This window comes from Pseudorca crassidens, chromosome 18, assembly GCF_039906515.1.
Source record: "Pseudorca crassidens isolate mPseCra1 chromosome 18, mPseCra1.hap1, whole genome shotgun sequence".
Taxonomy (NCBI): domain Eukaryota; kingdom Metazoa; phylum Chordata; class Mammalia; order Artiodactyla; family Delphinidae; genus Pseudorca; species Pseudorca crassidens.
Window position 1 is genome coordinate 61,157,717 of NC_090313.1, and position 21,299 is coordinate 61,179,015.

The following is a 21,299-nucleotide window of genomic DNA, read 5'->3' on the forward strand; positions in this document are numbered from 1 at the left end:
CCCGCGAGGCCCTCTCGCGCTATGACGGCCAGTGCGGAGGCGCGGGGGCGGCGCCCAGTAGTCGGGGTAGGAGTAGTGGTGACCAGCTGCAGGCATCCTCGCTGCGTCCTCCTGGGGAGGAGGAAAGGGTCATTTGGAGCCGGCAAATTCCAACTTCCTGGGGGCCACTTGGAGTTCGGGTAAGCAGCCGCTGCCTGGCGGACGGGGAAAGCGGGAAGTGCACGGAAAGGACGACCTCGCTCCCTGCGTGCGTCCGTGCGTGCGCGCCGACGCTGCGTCGTTTCTCGCGAGTTCCTCTTTTCTCCTCTCGGGCCGGGAGGGGGCACTGCGCTGGGTATGGCTGAAGGAGAGATTTCCTCTTTCCCGTGTGAGCTGCGCCTGCGCCATCAGCTCCTCGCGAGACCTGACGCGGCTGGGAGTTGGCTGGTGAGTTGTGTTTTTCTTACTGCTCGCACTTGAGAGACCGGAAGTTGGTGTTTATAGGCCGCGGTCAATGTAGTTCTGTCAGTTAAGGCTTTTGCACGGTTTGCTGGTGATTTAAACGCACATGGATATATTCTGTGTTTCCTGCTCCAGTAAGTTTAGTTGCGCTCTAACCAAGCGAATGGGCGACTGAAACTCTGGGCCTCAGTTTCTCTTTTTAAAATGGGGAAGTTAGATGCTGTACTCCTTAAGGTCCCTCTCTGCTTTGGCATGTTGTGGTTTGATGATGTGTCAGACAGACAAAGAAAGTTCTACACAAGGGTGAAAAAAGGCTGAGATTGTGCTAGAAGGTGGATTCACCCAGACTCTTGGACTCTTTAATCAATAGAAATTGATAAGATGCCAGATGAGGAATTTAGGCGAAGCTTTATTGGGGGCTCGTGCTGTAGCAAGAGGGAGCGAGAACAAGACACAGGTGCCCCTTGCTTGGCTCCCCTGGAGGGGACGTGGTGGTGGGCTGGTTCCTTAAATGGGGTGAGAATAGGGATGGATCTGCGGGCTGTGCAGGAGGCGCAGCTTAGGTGGCCCGCCTAACCCCCTTGGTGTGTGTGGGAATCATGCGTGGTACCCTGCTTTGCTCTCAGCAGCTCCGAAATGGCAGTTGGTTTGTGGCCTTTTTATAGCTTGTTTATAATTGCCCCAACTGCGCATGCGTGCAGTTATTTTTTTTAACCTCTATCTTTGTCCAGGTGCAAGCGCTCTGGTAGATGATCTATCTCAAAGTGAGAATAAAGCGTTTAAGACACAGAGCTTGTTTTTCCTTTTGTATAGAAAGTTTCAAACATACATAAAGATAGAATAGTCAGTGAATCCTCATGTACCCGTTACTCAGTTTGTTCTTGTTTCGTCTTTACTGCTCCTCCCTCCCGGCAAACAGACACACACACCCCTTGTTTTCTAAACTATTTTAAAGGAAAGCGGGCATCTTATTACACCACCCCTAAGTAATTCAGTATCTATCTGTAATAGGCTTTTAAAAAGAAGTAACCACAATACCATTTTCAAACCTTAAAATATTTTATAGCATCTGTTACCCAGTCTGTACTGTTTTCTGCAGTTGTCTTGAAAATGTCTTTTTACTCTTTTGTACCAATTCAGATTAAAGGAAGGGCACATGTTGCATGTGATTGATACATTTTTAAGTCTCTTAATCTAGCAGTACCCGCCCTCCCCTTCTTCCTATGCCATGTTGAATATGGGTCATTTGAATTTTTCACATTATGACTATATTCTTCTAATTCACGTATTTCTTATAAAGTGGTTGTTAGAAGTAGAGGCTTGATCCTAGTGCCTTTTAATCAGACTCAGATCTTTATAGAATATGGAATTCTTATCTTCTAGCACAGGGAATTGTTTAAATGGTCTTCAGAATTTTTAAAAGCATCAATAAGTTTCTTGTTTTTAGATAAGTAAGATAAGCTATCACTTAATAAATAATAAAATGCCTAGATTAAGAATCAAATTGCCCAGACAAGCACACCATATTGTACTTTGTCAGTTTGGGGGGCGGGGGAGCATTAGCCAACGTTAGATCACAAACTAAGCACTATTTAGAATGTGTAATTTCTAGAGTAGTGGTTCGAGATAGTTGTCCTAACAGTAACACAAGACAGTATTGGAGTCTTGACTCATACTGAATGATAATGGCCAAAATTGAACTTTAATGACCTTTTTACTAAGTGCTAGGTGTTATGCTAAGCTCTTCACATGTGTGCTTTCACTTATCTTTGTATAACTGGTAAAGTGAGTGGGCTAAATCGATGGGAAACAAACAGGAAGGAAGTAGCTTTATTTTCTCTTTTCATTGTCTTCAAATATGATTTGTCTTTCCCTTCTCTGCTTCTCCATGATGTTTTCTGCAAATTCAATTGTTTTGCTCTTGTTACCAACCTGGGTTCTTAAACTCTTTAATCAATAGAAATTGATAAGACATCAGACAAAAGAATTCAGGCAAGACTTTATTGGGACTCATGCTACAGCATGAGAGGTAACAGGTGCCCTTGCTCGCTCTCTGAGGCAGGTGAGCTGGTCCCTTAAACGGGGTGAGGGTGGGAGTGGATAGGTGCTTTGGGCTGGAGGGGTGGCTTAGGTGATCTCTCCACCCCCTTGGTGGTGCCGGGTGCCTGTGTCGTGTGTGGTACCCTGGTTTTGCTCCTGGTGCCTCAAAAGTGGCAGTTGGGTTTTGGCCTTTTTGTATCTTTGTTCACAGTTTGCCCTAACTGTACATGGGTGCAGTTAGTTTTCGTCGTCTCTTAGAGTTTCTTTGTATTCTGTTGTTCAGGGAGAGGAGATGTTAGTCCAGGTGCAAGCAGTGCAGTAAAGGGTCCCAGTCCCAGCCTGTCTCACTTTCACTTGATTATAAAAGTAAATCGTATTTTGGTTATTATGATCCTCTTCCAGGCATTTAGCTTTCCTTTGTAGTGGGGAAAGGAGGTGTGGGCCATTGTTTTGCTTTCTCTACCTCCTCCTCTTCTCACTGTTTCTGGTTTCTTTTTCTGGTGTGTTGAGGAAGGAGGAGAGGGAGCAAAACTTTTACCTGAGTGGTGCTGCTGTGATCTATGTTATGTGCCCTCTGGGTGCAGTATTCACAGGCGTGCTCTCTTTCTTTCTTTTTTAAAATTTATTTATTTTTGGCTGCGTTGGGTCTTTGTTGCTGCGCGCGGGTTTTCTCTAGTTGCGGCAAGCAGGGCTACTCTTCGTTGTGGTGCGCGGGCTTCAGTAGTTGTGGCTTGCGGGCTCTAGAGCACAGGTTCAGTAGTTGTGGCTCACGGGCTTAGTTGCTCTGAGGCATGTGGGATCTTCCCGGACCAGGGATCCAACCCGTGTCCCCTGCATTGGCAGGAGGATTCTTAACCACTGCGCCACCAGGGAAGTCTGCGTGCTCTCTTTCTTAGGGTGCGTTTATTGGTTGGTTGGAAGTCCTATAAGGATTTCTACACTGCACAGTTCCCTGACATAGGTGACTGACTTTTTGTGACGCTGGCCACCAGCTCCTGCTGTTAGCACACCACGCTACATTTTCTTTGTGACGGGCCCCCCAGCAGTCTCTTGTAGCATCTGCTTGGCCCAAAGAAAACACATGTTGGGAAGGACGCTTTCACTGCTGCCCATTTTCTCTGCTCAGCCATCGTGGGCTGCTTTAGCCACTCTCCTGCCTTCCAAATTCCTAAAGTGGGAATGAGCATCACCTTGTGTATTCACGTGCATCCCTAAACACCACGGGACACATTTCAGATTAACACAAGAGCTCTTTCCCTCCTACACCTCTACTCTGATGCACTAGGGTAGACCTATGAGGTTCCACAGCTCAGTCTTTAACTGGGGAGTAACATACCAGTACCTCCTTCTTGAGAATCTCACCCAGTCTTTGTGACTAATTCTCTTGGAGGGCCTCTCACTTGGTTTCAAGGCAGAGCTGGCCCCTCATCAGGAGGAAGAGGAACGTTCCTTCAGGCTGAAAACGCACAACTCTCCTCTCTCCTAAAGATCTGTCTTCTTATGTAGACTGGGTAGTGACGGTAGTTTAGATAAATAGAGATACAAAAATATTCAAGGTAGAAAAGATAGAGAAACAATATTCTTTTTTGCTGAATATCACACTAAAGTGCTTCATAAATATTTGGAAATTTAAAGTGCATATGAAATGACTTTTAGAAAAACAGAATCACTAATGATTTCTTTTAATAATATTTGTTTTCATTCAATACTCATATTTTATCTGATTGTATAAAATTTCATTTGGAACAATTTCTAAAGGGAGATATTATATATTTTTAGTCTTGTCTCATGTATGAAAACTGCAGTGAAATGTTTTAATTTATATACAGGTTTTTGTAACTTGGAATATCAGCGTTTTTGTCAATATCTAGTTATGGATCATACGTTGAAGGTGAACTAATCACATCAGTGTATTTTAATATTTCGTGAATGCATGTTGCCTATTGCCCTCAGTTTTGAGCCTTCTGAGCCTTCAGAAAAGACAGTGTCCACTTCTTGGTACAACTAACACAACCCCATGAGAAAGTAGTATTATCTTCTTACTTGTCTAAGGTGGAAAATAATGGACTTTGAACTCAAACCCAGGTCTAGTTGACTCCAAAGCTGTGCTCTTAACTGATATATTAAACCACCTCCTGGTTGCATGCTGCTTCCAGGCACATGAAGTAGTGCTGAATTGGCTAAAAGTTCATTTTTTTGTTCAATATGAAGTCCTTTTGGTCTTCAGATACTTGATATAGGATAAACAGAGTGTCAAAGGAGGGTTGTTGATTTATTGTTGTAAAGCGTGAACCAATTACAGCTCTTTTTGCTTTACACTAGGAATTTCTAGCCAGGAATTTCATGGCAAAAACAAATGCATAAATAGAATTGAATATGGTGGTGTGTTTCTGTTTTTCAGTGAAAGCTGGGAAGAATGTGCTCAAAGGGAAACCTGGGAAGAAGCAGCTCTTCACCTGAAAAATGTTCGCTTTGCCTCGGTTGTGAATTCTTTCGTTGAGGAAGAGAATTACCATTATGTCACTATTTTAATGAAAGGAGAGGTGGATGTGACTCATGATTCAGAACCAAAGAATGTAGAGCCTGAGAAAAATGAAAGTAAGAGAACTATAAATAATGCATTTTCTATGAGAGCACATGGTCTGAAGGAAGATTACGTTATATTGCCATAGGAAGAAAATTAGATTAGAATATAATTATACTTCAGTTAGAATGTAAATATACTTAAATCCTGGATACATAAGGACAGAACAGGAAAGAGAGCTGGGCCTAGAGCCAGACTACTTGGTTCGCATCCTGGTTTTTCTACTTAGAGGTTTGTAACCTTGGACAAGTTATTTAGGTCTCTGGGCCTCTTTTCTCACTTGTGACAATAGTACCTACTTCAGATGCGTTGTTGTAAGAATAAAATGAGTTAATACATACAACGGGCCTGGCCTAGTGAACACAGTAAGTACTCAGTAAGCGTTAGTTTTATTGTTAGTGTTTAATTTTGTTTCACACTGATTTTTAAGCAAAACATTTAACGTGACTTCCTCAGTTTTCTCACCTGTGCAAGAGAGGTAAAACTTCCTTTTATAGAGAATGCTTAACCTGACAAAACACTTAGCTGTTACCTTCTGCGTTGAATTGAGTGCTCTGAAAGCTTTAATGACAATAACTGATATTCTGTTATTTACTGTGTACTAAGCATTGTTCTTAGGGCTTTGCATGTATCATCTCTCTTCAGATTTCGTAAAACTGCATGATAAAAGGAACTAAAGAGTAAAATATCAAACTTATTCAGTATATTATTTGCCATAAGAAACCTTATCCAAGTGGTCTCATGTAGGATCACCCCTCTAAACGTTTAATTTCTCCTCTAACAGCGAAAATCTTTTCATTCACAAATACTTGCTGAGTACTGTGTGCCAGACATTGTTCTAAGCACTAAAGGAAAAGTGGTGTTTAAAACAAAGTCCCTGCCCTCCTGGACTTTACATTTTATCTGGGGGGAAAGGCAACAAATTAGCAGATATTTTATGATAGTAATGATAGGAGTAAGAATAAAAATAAAGCTGTGTAAAGATAGTGATGCATGGGTGCTGTGTCAGGTGGGGTGGTCAGGGAGGGCTTCTGTGCAGAAGGAAGTGACATTGCTAGAATGAATAAGTCATGTCTGAAGTGTTTTACAGACTGACTTGATTGAATGAACAGAAGGGCATGTTCTACCCGAAGGCCCGTTGAGTCATATAAGATTTTTTGTAAAATAGGTAACTACTTGGAATCCTTTAAAATGAGCTAGCAAAGTCTGAACTGTTTTTACTCACAACACTTCTGATACCAAATGTGTGGACTTTTACCCTCACACTAAATAATTCTCCAACTCTCCAGACATCAGTTGAGTGTCCTATAATTCAGTTCAATTCTTACACTGTCTACTTGGATCCGAAAAGTTAAAGAGCTCAGTCCCATGAGACTGCCCCCATTTCCAATGCCAATCTCACGTCCAGGCCTCCTGTACTTTTGACGGCCTGGCTATAAATCGAGGCTCCCACAACCCCCTCTTCGGTAATTTGCTAGAATGTCCCACAGAATTAAGGAAAACACTCTCCTTACATTACCAGTTTGTTTTAAAGGGTACAGCTCAGGAACAGCCAAATGAAAGAGGTAGGGCCAGGTCTGGGGAGGGGGCACGGGACTTTCATGCCCTCTCTGGATGTGCCACCCTCCCAGCACCTCGATGTGTTCAACTCAGAAGCTCTCTGAACCCAGCTGTGTAGAGTTTTTATGGAGGTTCCTATGTAATGGGATTATTATTACTGTGATTGGTTAAATCAATGTCCATTGGCTGTTAACTCAGTCTCCAGCCCCTCTCTCCATCCCTAAGGTGGAGTGTGGGGTGAGAGGTGGGCTGAAAGTTCCAACCCTGTGATCACGCCTGGGTCTTCCTGGTCACCAGCCCCCATCCTGAAACTCTCCAGGGGTCCTCAGCCACCAGCCATCTCATTAGCATAAACTCAGCATTGGTTGAAAGGAGCTTATTATGGAAACAAAAGATGCTCCTCTGATCCCTATCACTCAGGAAATTACAAAGATTTTAGGAACCCTGCCAGGAAACAGGGATAAAGACCAAATACCTATTTCTTATATCACGATGTCACACAAAGAAACACACAGAAAGTATGCAAAGGCCTTCAGCTGGCCTAGGGTACAACAGAAATTATTCATGCCTTAGGAAGTGGGAGGCAGGATTGTACCAGGTTCACTGGGGGAGCTGATAACCTGGCCAAGGTGCAGGCACTCGGGGGTCTTCGTTTTTTATAATATAAGCATGCAGCCTCTGCCCCATGTTCATCAGGTCCTGGATCTGGATTGCCTGCTTCAGTTTCCTCTAGCCATCTGTTTATACTTAGAAGGATTATCCAGATGCTTCGTTTTCTAGGGGGCCCCTAGGATAAACTTTACTTCAGCTCTCTTGCGACTCAGTTAATTGAGCATCTTGCAGCACATTGTGAGTGTCTCCCTCCCCCTCCTTCTTCTCTCTCTCTCTCTCTCTCTCTCTCTCCAGGGGCATTAAATCTGGGTTTGACCACAATGTGGCCTTTGTAAACTTGGCGTCATATTCAAATAACAGCATGTTTTAAGTGATCATCATTCCCTTCTTAAGATCTTCATTCTAAATGCAAATTATGTTTGTATAGCCAAGCTAATGCATAGCATCACTATTGCACTTCATTAGTAGCAAATCTTTTTTTTTTTTTTTTTTTTTGCTGTACGCGGGCCTCTCACTGTTGTGGCCTCTCCCGTTGCGGAGCACAGGCTCTGGACACGCTGGCTCAGCGGCCGTGGCTCACGGGCCCAGCCGCTCCGCGGCATGTGGGATCTTCTCTGGACCGGGGCACGAACCCGTGTCCCCTGCATCGGCAGGCGGACTCTCAACCACTGCGCCACCAGGGAAACCCATCATTTTTAAATTTAATTAATTTTTCTTAGTATAGGTTAACTTGCCAAAATAAATATCCTTTGTTTCCTTTCATCTAAAGAAATTGCTTTGATACCTTTCTTTTCTAGGTTGGGAGTGGGTTCCTTGGGAAGAATTTCCTCCCCTAGACCAGCTTTTCTGGCCACTACGTTGTTTAAAGGAACAAGGCTACGATCCATTTAGAGAAGATTTGGATCATCTGGTAGGATACAAAGGAAATCACCTAGAGGTGAACAAGGAGACTCCCTGATTTTTTTTTTTAATGGGTTAGCCAAAAAAAAAAGTTCATCTGGTTTTCCCGTAAGATGGCTCTAGTAGTGCTTAGTTGTGTTTAACTTCTTTCGAAACAATTTTGTTGGATTGTATTGTGACAGCTGTCATATCAGCGTGTATTTAAAAAAACACTTAACAAAATTGGTGAATTTTTGCATAGCCATTTTAATATAGAAGATGGAAGAAAAAAAGCAACATTTTCGGCATATTATGCTTGATTATTTCAAGAAAGGTAAAAATGCAACTGAAACGCAAAAAAAGATTTGCGCAGTGTATGGAGAAGGTGCTGTGACTGAGCGAACGTGTCAAAAGTGGTTTGCGAAGTTTCGTGCTGGAGATTTCTCGCTGGACGATGCTCCACGGTCAGGTAGACCAGTTGAAGTTGATAGCGATCAAATCGAGACATTAATTGAGAGCAATCGACGTTATACCACTCGGGAGATAGCCGATATACTCAAAATATCCAAATCAAGTGTTGAAAATCATTTGCACCAGCTTGGTTATATGAATCGCTTTGACGTTTGGGTTCCACATAAGTTAAGCGAGAAAAACCTTCTTGACCGTATTTCCGCATGCGATTCTCTACTGAAACGTAATGAAAACGTTCCATTTTTAAAACAAATTGTGATGGGGAATGAAAAATGGATACTGTACAATAATGTGGAACGGAAGAGATCGTGGAGCAAGCGAAGTGAACCGCCACCAACCACACCAAAGGCCGGTCTTCATCCAAAGAAAGTGATGTTGTGTATATGGTGGGATTGGAAGGGAGTCCTCTATTATGAGCTCCTTCCGGAAAACCAAACGATTAATTCCAACAAGTACTGCTCCCAGTTAGATCAACTGAAAGCAGCACTCGACGAAAAGCGTCCAGAATTAGTCAACAGAAAACATATAATCTTCCATCAGGATACCACAAGACCGCATGTTTCTTTGATGAGCAGGCAAAAACTGTCACAGCTTGGCTGGGAAGTTCTGATTCCTCCACCTTATTCACCAGACATTGCACCTTCGGATTTCCATTTATTTCGGTCTTTACAAAATTCTCTTAATGGAAGAAATTTCAATTCCCTGGAAGACTGTAAAAGGCACCTGGAACAGTTCTTTGCTCAAAAAGATAAAAAGTTTTGGGAAGATGGAATTATGAAGTTGCCTGAAAAATGGCAGAAGGTAGTGGAACAAAAGGGTGAATACGTTGTTCAATGAAGTTCTTGGTGAAAATGAAAAATGTGTCTTTTATTTTTACCCAAAAAACCAAAGGAACTTTTTGGCCAACCCATACATAAAAGGCAAAATAAGGTCCTGTAAAAGAATGAAAAATATCTTCATTTCAGAACAGCTCCATTTTAGCTGAAAAGTCCCACACAATTGCCAGTTATTTATTTGGAGTCTCTTAATATACCCAATACCCTTTCAGCCTGTACTCGTGAAAAATTTTCGGGGATTGTGTCATGAATTATATTTCAGACTCAGAAAACGTGATAAATGGTGATGTTGTGGTAATTCTGCTTTCCGTATTACTCTGTGGTTTGACTGTGCTGTTTGTCATTACCAGTGTGCGTGGAGGAGAGTGCAGAATTTGTCTTAGTGTTTCAGTTCTAATAGAGAACCTAATTCAGGTGCTAACACAGTATGCCCGTTGCAGAATTTATCACATTTGTTGATTTTCCTCTTTTGTTTTATTTAAGTCAAAAAAATTTTTGGTAATATATTGTGACAGTCCCTGCAACTAGAGCAAACACGACAGGTCTTTAGGGTGTATTTCCCAGATTTCCAGTTGAGAACCTAAAGCAAGGGAAGTGAGACAAACCATCCAGGATCTGTATCCCGTCATTAACAGGCCCTGTCATTTGGGATCTCAGTTGATCTCTCTGAGATTCAGCTTCCTTATGTGTAAAATGCGATTAGACTAGGGCAGTGGATCTCAAAGTGTGGCCCGGGGAAGTCCTCAAGATCCTTTCAAGGGCCCTCAGGGTTAAAGCTGTTTTTGTCATATGAAGACTTCATTTGCTTTTTTCATTCTCATTCTTTCCTGAGTGTACAGAGGAGTTTGCATGTTGTGTGATACTGTAGCAGACTGAATGCAAAGCAGACATGAGAGTGTAGCTCTCTTTTATTAAGCTAGATGTGAAAGAAACTGACAAAAATGTAAAACAGTGCCACTCTTCTCACTGGTTCTTTTGCTTTTTTTTTTAAGAAAAATAGCTATATTTTTTATAAAAATTATGTTAACATATAATGGTTTTGAGTTATGGGTTTTTGTTATTTGTAAATAAATTAATAAAAGAATTCTTAAAATTTCTTGGTTTTAATTCCTAATATGGTCCTATCACTAGATAAAATCCTACAAAAACAAGAACTCTTTGGGGTCCTTAGTAATTTTTTTTTTAAATGAAGTATAGTTGTTTACAATGTTGTGTTTCAGGTATACAGCAAAGTGATTCAGATATATATTAATACACACACACACACACACACACACACACACACACACACACACATTCCTTTTCAGATTCTTTTCTGTTATAGGTTATTACAAGATACTGAATATAGTTCCCTGTGCTATACAGTAGGTCCTTGTTGTTTATTTTATATCTAATATTAGTGTATTTGTTAATCCTAAACTCCTAATTTGTCCCTCCCCTCCCTCTTTCCCCTTTGGTAATCATAAGTTTTTTTTCTATATCTGTGAGTCTCTGTTGCTGTTTTGTAAGTAAGTTCATTTGTATCATTTTTTTAGATTCTTCATATTAGTGATATCATATGACTTACTTCACTTGGTATGATAATCTCTAGGTCCGTCCATGTTGCTGCAAATGGCATTATTTCATTCCTTTTTATGGTTGAGTAATATTCCATTGTATATATGTGCCACATCTTCTTTATCCATTCATCTGTCGATGGACACTTAGGTTGCTTCCATGTCTTGGCTATTGTAAATAGTGCTGCTGTGAACATTGGGGGTGTGTGTATCTTTTTTAATTCATTGTCATCTTTTCTGGATATCTGCCCAGAAGTGGGATAGCTGGATCATATGGCAGCTCTATTTTTAGTTTTTTAAGGAACCTCCATATTCTCCATAGTGGCTGCACCAATGTACATTCCCACCAACAGTATCAGAGGGTTCCCTTTTCTCCACACCCTCCTCAGCATTTATTATTTGTAGACTTTTTGATGATGGCCATTCTGACTGGTGTGAGGTGATACCTCATTGTAGTTTTGATTTGCATTTCTCTAATAATTAGTGATGTTGAGCATCTTGTCCTGTGCCTCTTGGCCATCTGTATGTTTTCTTTGGAGAAATGTGTGTTTAGGTCTTCTGCCCATTTTTTGATTGGGTTGTTTTTTTGATATTGAGCTATATGAGCTGTTTGTGTATTTCGGAAATCAAGCCCAACATTGGTTGCATCATTTGCAAATATTTTCTCCCAGTCTGTAGGTTGTCCTTTTGTTTATGGTTTCCTTTGCTGTGCAAAAGCTTATAAGTTTGATTAGGTTCCATTTGCTTATTTTTGCTTTTATTTCTTTTGCCTTGGGAAGCCAATCTAAGAAAACATTGGTACAGTTTATGTCAGAGAGTTTTGCCTATGTCCTCTTCTAGGAGTTTTATGGTGTCGTGTCTTATTTAAGTCTTTAAGCCATTTTGAGTTTATTTTTGTGTATGGTGAGAGGGAGTGTTCTAACTTCATTGATTTACATGCTGCTTTCCAACTTTTCCAACACCACTTGCTGAAGGGAGACTCTTTTCTCCGTTGTATATTCTTGCCTCCTTTGTGGAAGATTAACTGACCATAGGTGTGCGGGCTCATTTCTGCACTCTCTGTTCTGCTCCATTGATCCATATGTCTGTGTCTGTGCCAGTACCACGCTGTTTTGATACTCTAGTATTGTCTGAAGTCTGGGAAGGTTATGCCTCCAGCTTGTTCTTTTCCCTCAGGATTGCTTTGGCAATTCTGGGTCTTTTGTGGTTCCATATGAATTTTAGGATTATTTGTTCTGGTTCTGTGAAAAATGCTTGGGTAATTTGATACAGATTGCATTAAATCTGTAGATTGCTTTGGGTAGTATGGCCACTTTAATAATATTCTTCCAATCCAAGAGCATGGGGTATCTTTCCATTTTTTTTTGGAATCATCTTCAGTTTCATTTATCAGTGTTTTATAGTTATCAACATATAAGTCTCTCACCTCCTTAGTCAGGGTTATTCCTAGGTGGGTTTTTTTACATGATTTTAAAAGGGATTGTTTTTTCACTTTCTGATATTTCATTGTTAGTGTAAAGAAATGCAACAGATTTATGTATATTAATCTTGTATCCTGCTACCTTGCTGAATTCATTTATCTGTTCTAATAGTTTTTGTGTTGAGTCTTTAGGTCCTTAGTAATTTTTAAGAGTGTAACAGGATCCAAAACCAAAAAGTTTGAGAACTGCTGGATTAGGCCATGAACTCACATCCTTTTCTTTATGAGCCCATTTCTGTAAAATCCCTTGCTTCTCCTAAAGCTGGTTACATTTGAATTTTGCCCTTTCAACAGACTCAAATACTGTTGTAATATGTGTTACAAAAGAATCTTTCTTCAGTGAATGAAGATCATTTTTAAAGTTATTTTCTTTTTTTTTTTTAATATTTATTTATTTGGCTGCATCAGGTCTTAGTAGCGGCACACGGGATCTTCACTGTGGCATGCGGGATCTTAGTTCCCCAACCAGGGATCGAACCTGCGTCCCCTGATTGGAAGGCGGATTCTTAACCACTGGACCACCAGGGAAGTCCCTAAAGTTGTTTTCTTAATTGCTTACGTTTTCAAAGTTATATACGCACATTGTATAGTTTACCATTTACAAATCTCATTTTCTATTTTAACAGACTTTAAGAGTGTGAGAGGAGCCCAAGTGAAATTAGTGTATATTCCTTGAACTTATGAATTTCACAGTTTTTCCTACTCCTGTTTGATTACTCCATATCCTTCTGTTGCTTGCTCATTAGTTTTACTCCCTTCCTCAACTGACATAATCCTTGTTTGTCCCTGGCTCCTCCCTAAATGATAGACATGGGTGGCTTGATAAGAAGAACCCAGGCAGCCTTGTAGGTGAAACTCCTCCATGGCTTTATCCCAAATTTGGTTGATTGGGAATTCATTGAGATATGTCTTTATGCCAGTACTTATCCAAGCAGGTGTTTTATAGTTTCAGAAACTTATCACAAACCTGAGGAGTTTTTTCTGTATCTGCTACTTTTCAATTTTTAGTAGACAAACTCATTAGGAGCTTGTGAGGTTTTCCATTTGTTTGTTTTAAATTCACCAAATTAGACATGAAGGTCTATTTCAATGAAAAGAAAAAAACCAACCTGGGCCCTTATTTATAGTAAAAAGTAAAAAGCTAAGTTTCATGTTAGAGGGGGATTGCACTTACTCGGCACCCAGCATGCTCAGTGGCATCCAATAATCACTCTGTAAATTTCTCTCTAAAAGAGTGAATGACCAGAGCAGGATTTAGAGCTCTTTAAGTAAGCAGTTAATTCTTAAATGTTTTGAGAATTGCCTTTAATTGAAAAAACTACTACTACTCGCAGTATTCTCATGAAATGTCTATACCTCACTCTGCCAGGATACTGGCAAGTCTGAAATAGCTCTTCATGTATTTGCTAAATCAAGCCCCGAGGTGTCCTCTATCCCAAGATAGGCAAGTGCTCCTACACTGACCCTCACAACATCCGAGCAGAGGTCTGCCCAGCGGAACATCATGTGAATTCGGCCTCCCTGAGATCCACCTGGAAGAGGCAGTTCTTCATTATCTGGACTGCCAGCTTTCCAGATAAGGCAAATATTCCTTCAGATGAAATATTCTCTTCTTGGGGGCATCAAGGATCATTTAGGGATCGTGGAGAAGGAGAGCTCAGGGAGTCATCTGTAAGGGAGGAAACAAAGTCTTCCAACATAAACTCAATCATATATTGATGCTGCCTCTTTTATTTTTAAATTATTTATGTTGTACTTAGAAATCAGTGTTGCACTTGAGTAGTGCTTGTGAAAAATGCAAATTAAAAATAACAGTAGGCATTGACTGAGAGGTGTGTACTAAGCTTTCCATTTTATGTACCTCAAGAAATTGAACACGTAAGTTAAGGCCCCCCATAAACATTTAATTTGCATCTACTATGTGCCAAATATTGTGGTAGATGCTTAATAATATTTACACTGTAAATTGAATCTATCACACTTCCTTAATGCCAAATTCCCATTCTAGATTTCCCATTTTTATGTTTAAAATGTTTAAGTATTTGGCTTTCTGCATAATGTCACTTAATAGCTTTATATGCACTAAGTTATATCACTCCTCATTTTATTTACAAGAACAATTTATGGGCAAACAGAACTAAGTAGCAAGCAAGCCAAGCTTATCACCAGATTCAATTTGCCTTGGTATTCTGTCCTCTATTCTTCTGTTTTTCTTTACAGATTCACTTTCCACCTATTGTTTGATGGCTCCGCAAACAACATTATCTTCAGCTCAAACCTTTTTCCTAAACTCCAGATCACACACCAATCACACACCAGTCATCTCTAGGTGAGATTTTCTCTGTCCTTCTCACTTGATACATTACGAACTGAATTTCCTCTTGTATTCCTCGAAGGGAATGCCTCTACCATCTGCTTAGTTGCTCAGATTAGTTTCCTTTTCCCCACATAAAGCAGTCTCTGTCCATTCTGTTTCTTTCATGCCTCTTGGATCCATTCTTATCACATTGTCCTGGTTGCCTCTCCCCTGGTCCAGGTCCTTCATCATCTTCTCTCCTGTTCCTGCAGCTGTACCCTCAGACTGATTGATTGAGGTAAAATACACAACATAAAATTTACCATCTTAACCCTCTGACTCATCTTTGACAGTACTCCTAGAATGACTTCTCAGAATCATAAATTTGGTCGTGTCTCTTGTCTTCCCAAACTTCTTGAGAAGTTCCCCATTGCTTGTATGAAAAATCCTTGACATGCAAGGTCTTTCATAATTTCTCTATAGTAACTTTCCCACCATATCCACATCACTTTTTCACTCTACTACATTCCAGGTGTGTTTCTTTGTGCTTCCTCAAGTGTACTTCGCCAGTGTGTCTGCAGCTCCTTGTGAACTGAATGTCACTCCCACCCTCAGTCTGCCTCAACAAAACCTTACCAATTTTTCATACTGCACTTCAAGGGTCCCTTCCTCTGTGAAGCTTTCTAGACTCAACCAGGCTGACTTTCACATACCACGCCTTACACTATTTCTGCTGCAGTTTAACTTCAGTGGTGGCTTTTGAATTAGTGAGGCTGTAGGCTTAAGTGATATGTGACACTTGTGTTCTTCTAAAGTCATCTACTTTTGCCTTCTTGTATAACTTGGTTTAATTTCTAATGGGTTGAATTCACTCCCAAAGCATTTGTGAAATAATAGATTCTGCAGATAAAATGCTCCCAAATCAGCCTTCTTAAAAATGGCTGAAAATAGGTGCTCGTTTATAGTGCATAGTTTGCATAAGCACTGTTTGTATGAATGAAGAGGAAACATGTCCACATTTCAGGGATCAGGTGTGATTCTCGGGGTATTTACTGTGGCTGAGCACCACCGTTGATTATTTGCAGTCTTGAGCTTGGTTCAGTGCCTGTGAACTGCAGCACATGCCTTGCTGTGTTCTGTTGATTGCTTGCCTCCCCGGGGAAAGTAAACTTCAGGCTGGAGACTGTGTGTATTATACACACAGCAGCCAGTGGTGACTGGGAGTACTAAATGCCCAGTGTGTGCTGGTTGAGTGAAAAATTGACCTTCTAGTAGTTCTTAACTAGTCCTTGTCCTGGGCTGGAATAAGACAAGTAGTGCTGAGCATACTCAGAGAAGGGAATGCAAATGTTGTTCCAGGTATTTGGAGGGACATAAAGGAGAACTGTTTCTATAGGTGTAGGGAGAGAGGAGCTAGAGTCTGAAATAGAAACAGAGTTGCCTTGGAGGTTAAAGACCTGCACAAAGTCCGAAACCAGGTGGGGGAAGCTGAAATCCAAACGTCCGTTTACCAACAGTGAGGAATAATGAGGACAAGTTCCTGTGTTTTGGGGGAAAATGCTAAATAACGTGTATGTGAAACGTGCCTTAAAATGAAAGTTTAATGTGCTTGATTTATAAGATGGCTCTTGAGATCTTGCTGGAGGTATTATATAACATATGATATATAAGTCCTATTAACTTTCTAGAATATTTTTAAAAATCCAAGTTCTGAGATACATTTAGACCCGAGGGTTTTGGATGAGGGGTTGTAGAGCTGTACAGATAAACGCCAAGTGAGCATGTATACAGCAGCGTGATTTCTTTGAGGTACATGTGAAATTTCCACTTGTTTTCTAATCCACTGAACCATCAACTCATAAGGAATCTATATATTAATTAGTCCTATTTTTCCATTTGGGTTTATTTTTTTTATGTTCTTAGTCTCTGTTGGTTTATAAGTAAAAACCCCTGGAGAGAAGAGGTGCTAAGATTCTTGAATTGTGAATGGCAAGTGACTGACAAGGATCTTAAAGGCTTTAAGGTCCCAGTACTTAGATTTGGATGTGAAGGCCTCACACAGATTCCCATTCAGCAGGTAAGAAGCAGGTTCTTGAATCTGCCTTCTAACGGCCACCACAGTAATTTGGATACGCTTGGTTTGTGGCCAGACTTTGAGAAATACCACTTTCAAGACAGTTAAAATGTAACCAACATGGCCATTGTGCTTTGCACAAGTCTGACATCCTTCATATGGGGTATGCTTTTTCTTTTTACAATATTCTTATTTTTTTCAAACAAAATGTATATAATGTGTATTTTTTTTTTAAGATAAAAGTCTACACCAAAATGTTAATTGATATAATCTCTGGGTAGAATGCTAATTTCATTGTGTCTCCTTTATGCTGAACCATATTTGCTAAATTTTCCACAAAAGATCAGGAAAAAGAGTAAAGAGTGCAATACTGTCTAAAACTGATAAGTCAAAATATAGCTGTATAAGCATATTATTTAAACATGGATGTTAACCACCAGAAGTTAAAAGTGATTCCTTCTGGGAACTGCCATAAGAGGGAAGGTGAAGGCCAGAGTGTTTTCCATTCTACAACCTTTCATACAATTTGTTATGCTTGTTATGACATTATGGTAAGTTTTCAATTAGTTTAAAAAACTACTTCATTTTATTTCTTCTAAGAATGGCAGTGTGTGCCTTTAAGAAACCTACCAAAGTTGGTATTACTAGTTCAGATGTATACATTACCTCATGTTCATTCATCCTCCAGATTCTAAAGTATGTACAAAATGCAACTGGATTTACAGAAATATCCTACCTATGCTGAAATTTAAAAAAAAAGCATAGAAAGTACAAACAAAAGTGAGTTTACTTACAAAATATACAATAATTACAAATAGTACAAATTGAGACAATTTCTCCTGTTCCTGAGACAGAAGCTAACGGCCTTTACTTTCAAATGAGGGTTTCTGTTATTCTGAGTTATGCACATTCAGTGATCCGCTGCCTTTGTTTATGCTTTTCTAAATAATTCCAGGAGGCCTATTAGTGATATGTACATGGGTCATTTCCCTAAAATCTTATTTCCAGAACTCTTATGCACAAGTCCAACACAACTGAAATAGAACAAGACAACAATGAACTGAATAATCTTTTTTTCCAACAGTAAATTTTGATTTTCTCTAAATATTCACCTAGTGGTTTAGAACTGAAACCATGCTTTTTGGCTTTAAAAAGAAAGTCCACTGTGATTTTTAATAGGCAGCACAATTCCACTATAGCCGATTATCACCTGGCTATTTTTACAGGTTTGCAATTATTTAAGAAACAGAATTCTATAGTATTCAATTCTGTATGTTTTTGTCTTATGCTTTTTTAATCAGAGTCACTACTACTGCTTGAGGAGTCTGTTGACATAACCTCTACATCATCTTCATTTTCTTTGTTATGTCCTGGAGGTTCCAACAAAAAGTCATTACTGTGATTTGGTGGTAACATATTCATTGCTATGTCATTTGACTGCCATGGATACTGTGGGGCAAGGACATCTGGAGAAAAGAAAGAAGCACATATGAGAACATCTTTACTAAAAATTAATTTACTTCTTAGTTATACTTTCCTTCATGCAAATAATCTGAAGTAAAATTTCTTAAAAGGCTAGAAATCAAAATATACATTTGGCCAATAATCAAATTTATCATGGAAAAATGTGATGTTTTAGTAACGTGATGTTTAGACTCTGGTTTATTTTTTTTAAATCATACTTTCCTATAGTCACTATTCAAGATGTTCATAATTTCAAATCGAATGTCTCATGTCTATACATATTTTATGCACATATATAATAAGTCATATATAGTACTTTCTATATATTCTCTCTCTATATATTATAAGTAGCTAATGTAAACTATACTGTGTATTCCAGTTTAAACTGCCTCTTAAGCTTCAATTCCACTCTTCTCCCTGGACCCTGAAAACACTTCTCCTTTGCCAGCAGCCACAATGTTAAGCTCTGTCAGTAGAGGGCACTGCAAGGACTCTACAGGAGGAACAGGCTTCCCTTCCGGGATCCTGCGTTTCCCTCCTGTGGTGTCTGGTGGGTGTGTAGGACATCAGTGGCATCCCAGTTGGATGACTTCCCAGCAAGTCTCCCTTGGACCCTAGTGGATAATTTCCTACTTGCCGGCTCTGGCCTGTGACACCTCATCTAACTTCTCTGCCATCCAACAGGCCAGAGCTACACCTTTTCCACTCCGGGCTGAATATCAGCCTTGGGATGGGGAGTGGGGGTGGGGGGGAGCCTCGTCTCAGTCGGTCCCTTCCTTGGCTATCTGCCTCATCCTACATGCAGTAGCTGCCCCCTGCATCTGTTATTACTGCATTTAGAAAATATACTTCTCTTTACTGTCTAGTAGTTAGTACCTGGTTACTACTCAGTAGCTCTTTACATTTTCCTTCATATTTGCTGGTGTGGTTTCTGCCTCCTGCCTGGACCTGACTGGCATATTATGACACAGTAAAACCACAATGAGAAAAATGAGGAGATACCAAGGGAAACTAATGCACAGTGACTTCCCAGTTTGTACTTTAGATAGTTAACAACAGCGATGTTTATAAAATTATTTTTAATAACACAGGGACAGCCTTACAATGAAATGTTAAGCATAAAAAAGCATTATCTACAGTATGTTTTTAGCGATGTAAAAAATACACGAAAAAACATGAAATATGTAAAATATTAAAACTGCTCAAAAAAGAGCAATTTTCCCCTTTTTTATGCCTTTTAAAAAACTTTTAATATGTTCTACCAGATCAAAACAAAACAAGTCACCTACAAAAGGTAAAAGGGGAACATAAAATAAACATAAGAACAGTACAAACCTATATGCAAAATCTGAGGAAGGCTGAAGTTCAGAATGAACTGAGTCTCACAAAAAGTGATACTCTATTTAGGTATTAAAACGCCCATAAAAAGCTTTGTTAGTCACTTTGTTAATCTGGGGTTTTTTCACAAGTGTGCTCACTTGGTATTCTTTAAACTGAACATACATACATCTTATCCTGTTTATAAAATATACTTCATTTTAAAAAGCTATGTTTGGAGCTTAGTTATTGAGGCCTAATTCCTGAGGAAAATGGCACATAAAATCAGTTTATTCTAATTTCATAGCCTCCATCTAGAACAGTCTTTAAACTAGAGGAAGCAGAGAGGATAAACTGGTAGAGAACCTAGCAACTAAAATGAGTTGGGTCCAGACCCTCAAACTTGTTCAGATCTCTGTCTTCCTCATCATTTCTGAAAAAAACCTTTGTTTGAAAGCATTATTCTGATTAACGTTACCTGGCAATCTGCCTGCTGCAAGTGCGTCCCCTGGTAGATGACCGTTCACTCCATTAGTGGAAGGGTTGTTCATCTGGCCCAATAATCCACTTCTCATCTCCAAATCAGTTGGGTATGGTCTCCGTGGGTCCCCTAAAAAATAAGACTGCTTTTAATTCAGTCACATATGAAAATAAGCTTTGATACCTTCTCTGAAATACTGATTTTCCTTGGTTCACTTTGAAGAACTCAAGCCACATTTTCAATTTTGGAATATGAAGGTCATCTTATCAATTGTTATTAAGACATAATGTATTAAAATTTTAAATACATGTATTTTTATTTCTTCTCTAGATCTTCACAATAATACACTATTCTCTATATGAAAAGAAGTCTCTCATTTAAGCAAACATTCCAAATGACAAAGAAAAGTATAATCTTGAGTCTTCTAAATTAAAACCTTTTCCTAACCAACCTCTTTGATCACGTAATTTAAAGACTAATTCCTGGGGATTTCCCTGGCGGTCCAGTGGTTAAGACTCCGCGCTTCCACTGCAGGGGGCGCGGGTTCCATCCCTGGTCCAGGAACTAAGGTCCCACACGCCGCATGCTGCGGGGAGGTTGGAAGGAAAGCTAATTCCTGTAACATTCCAGTGGAGTATCAGGAGCCAATAACATTCATTTCCAATCATGAAAGCACACTTTTTAGTTCTGGGTTGATGAAAACTTGGCCAGATTTGGACCAATTTTTTGGTAATATTTTCTCACCAACTCCAGATTATTTATCCTCCAAAACCGTAGCTACCCTTAGTGTTTCAGGTATGGCAAAATACCACCGTCAGGACTGACTAGAGCTGAGATAACTACCTCCCATTCCTCCCAAAAGGCTGCTGCTCTACCTGACGTCTCTGCTGTCAGTATATGTAGCAAGGGACTTCCCTGATGGCGCAGTAGATAAGACTCTGCGCTCCCAATGCAGGGGGCCGGGGTTCAATCCCTGGTCGGGGAACTAGATCCCACATGCCACACAGCAACTAAGAGTTGGCATGCCGCAACTAAGGAGACCGCCTGCAGTGACTAGGGAGCCCACGTGTCGCAACTAAGACCTGATGCAACCAAATAAATAAAAGTTAAAAAATATATATATATATGTGGCAGTTTATTTCTCTGCTATTTCTAATTACTCCAGCTCTCTGCAGTCCTGTGTGTCTGCTGCTGGGTGTCCAGTGCTT

At 40.0% G+C, this 21,299-nt stretch overlaps 2 protein-coding genes across 6 annotated transcripts in view; one reads left to right on the forward strand and one right to left on the reverse strand.

Annotated features, from left to right (window-relative positions):
* NUDT15 (nudix hydrolase 15) lies at positions 1–17,609 on the forward strand. Of its 5 annotated transcripts, XR_010936957.1 has the most exons (4): positions 1–179; positions 4,883–5,079; positions 12,868–14,788; positions 14,996–17,609. XR_010936957.1 is itself a non-coding variant. In XM_067713478.1 (3 exons), the coding sequence occupies exons 1-3, from the start codon at positions 22–24 to the stop codon at positions 12,948–12,950; spliced, it is 438 nt and encodes a 145-aa protein (XP_067569579.1). In that variant the 5' UTR covers positions 1–21; the 3' UTR covers positions 12,951–17,609. The 5 variants fall into 5 exon arrangements, 4 of the variants coding, with proteins under 4 accessions (XP_067569579.1, XP_067569578.1, XP_067569577.1 ...); XM_067713478.1 differs by having other exon boundaries at positions 12,868–17,609; XM_067713477.1 differs by lacking the exons at positions 12,868–14,788; positions 14,996–17,609 and adding an exon at positions 8,035–8,372.
* MED4 (mediator complex subunit 4) overlaps positions 17,599–21,299 on the reverse strand; it is a 20,482-nt gene continuing 16,781 nt past the window's right edge. Inside the window, exons 6-7 of the mRNA XM_067713479.1 lie at positions 20,089–20,220; positions 17,599–18,295 (exon numbers count right to left, since the gene is read on the reverse strand). Of these exons, the coding sequence (XP_067569580.1) occupies positions 18,123–18,295; positions 20,089–20,220 (305 nt within the window). The 3' untranslated portion in view covers positions 17,599–18,122. The remainder of the gene's footprint in view (positions 18,296–20,088; positions 20,221–21,299) is intronic.

Excerpts from the sequence above, each read along its gene's own strand:
- NUDT15 (XM_067713476.1), top strand. The coding sequence starts at position 8,396 with ATGGAAGAAAAAAAGCAACATTTTCGGCATATTATGCTTGATTATTTC.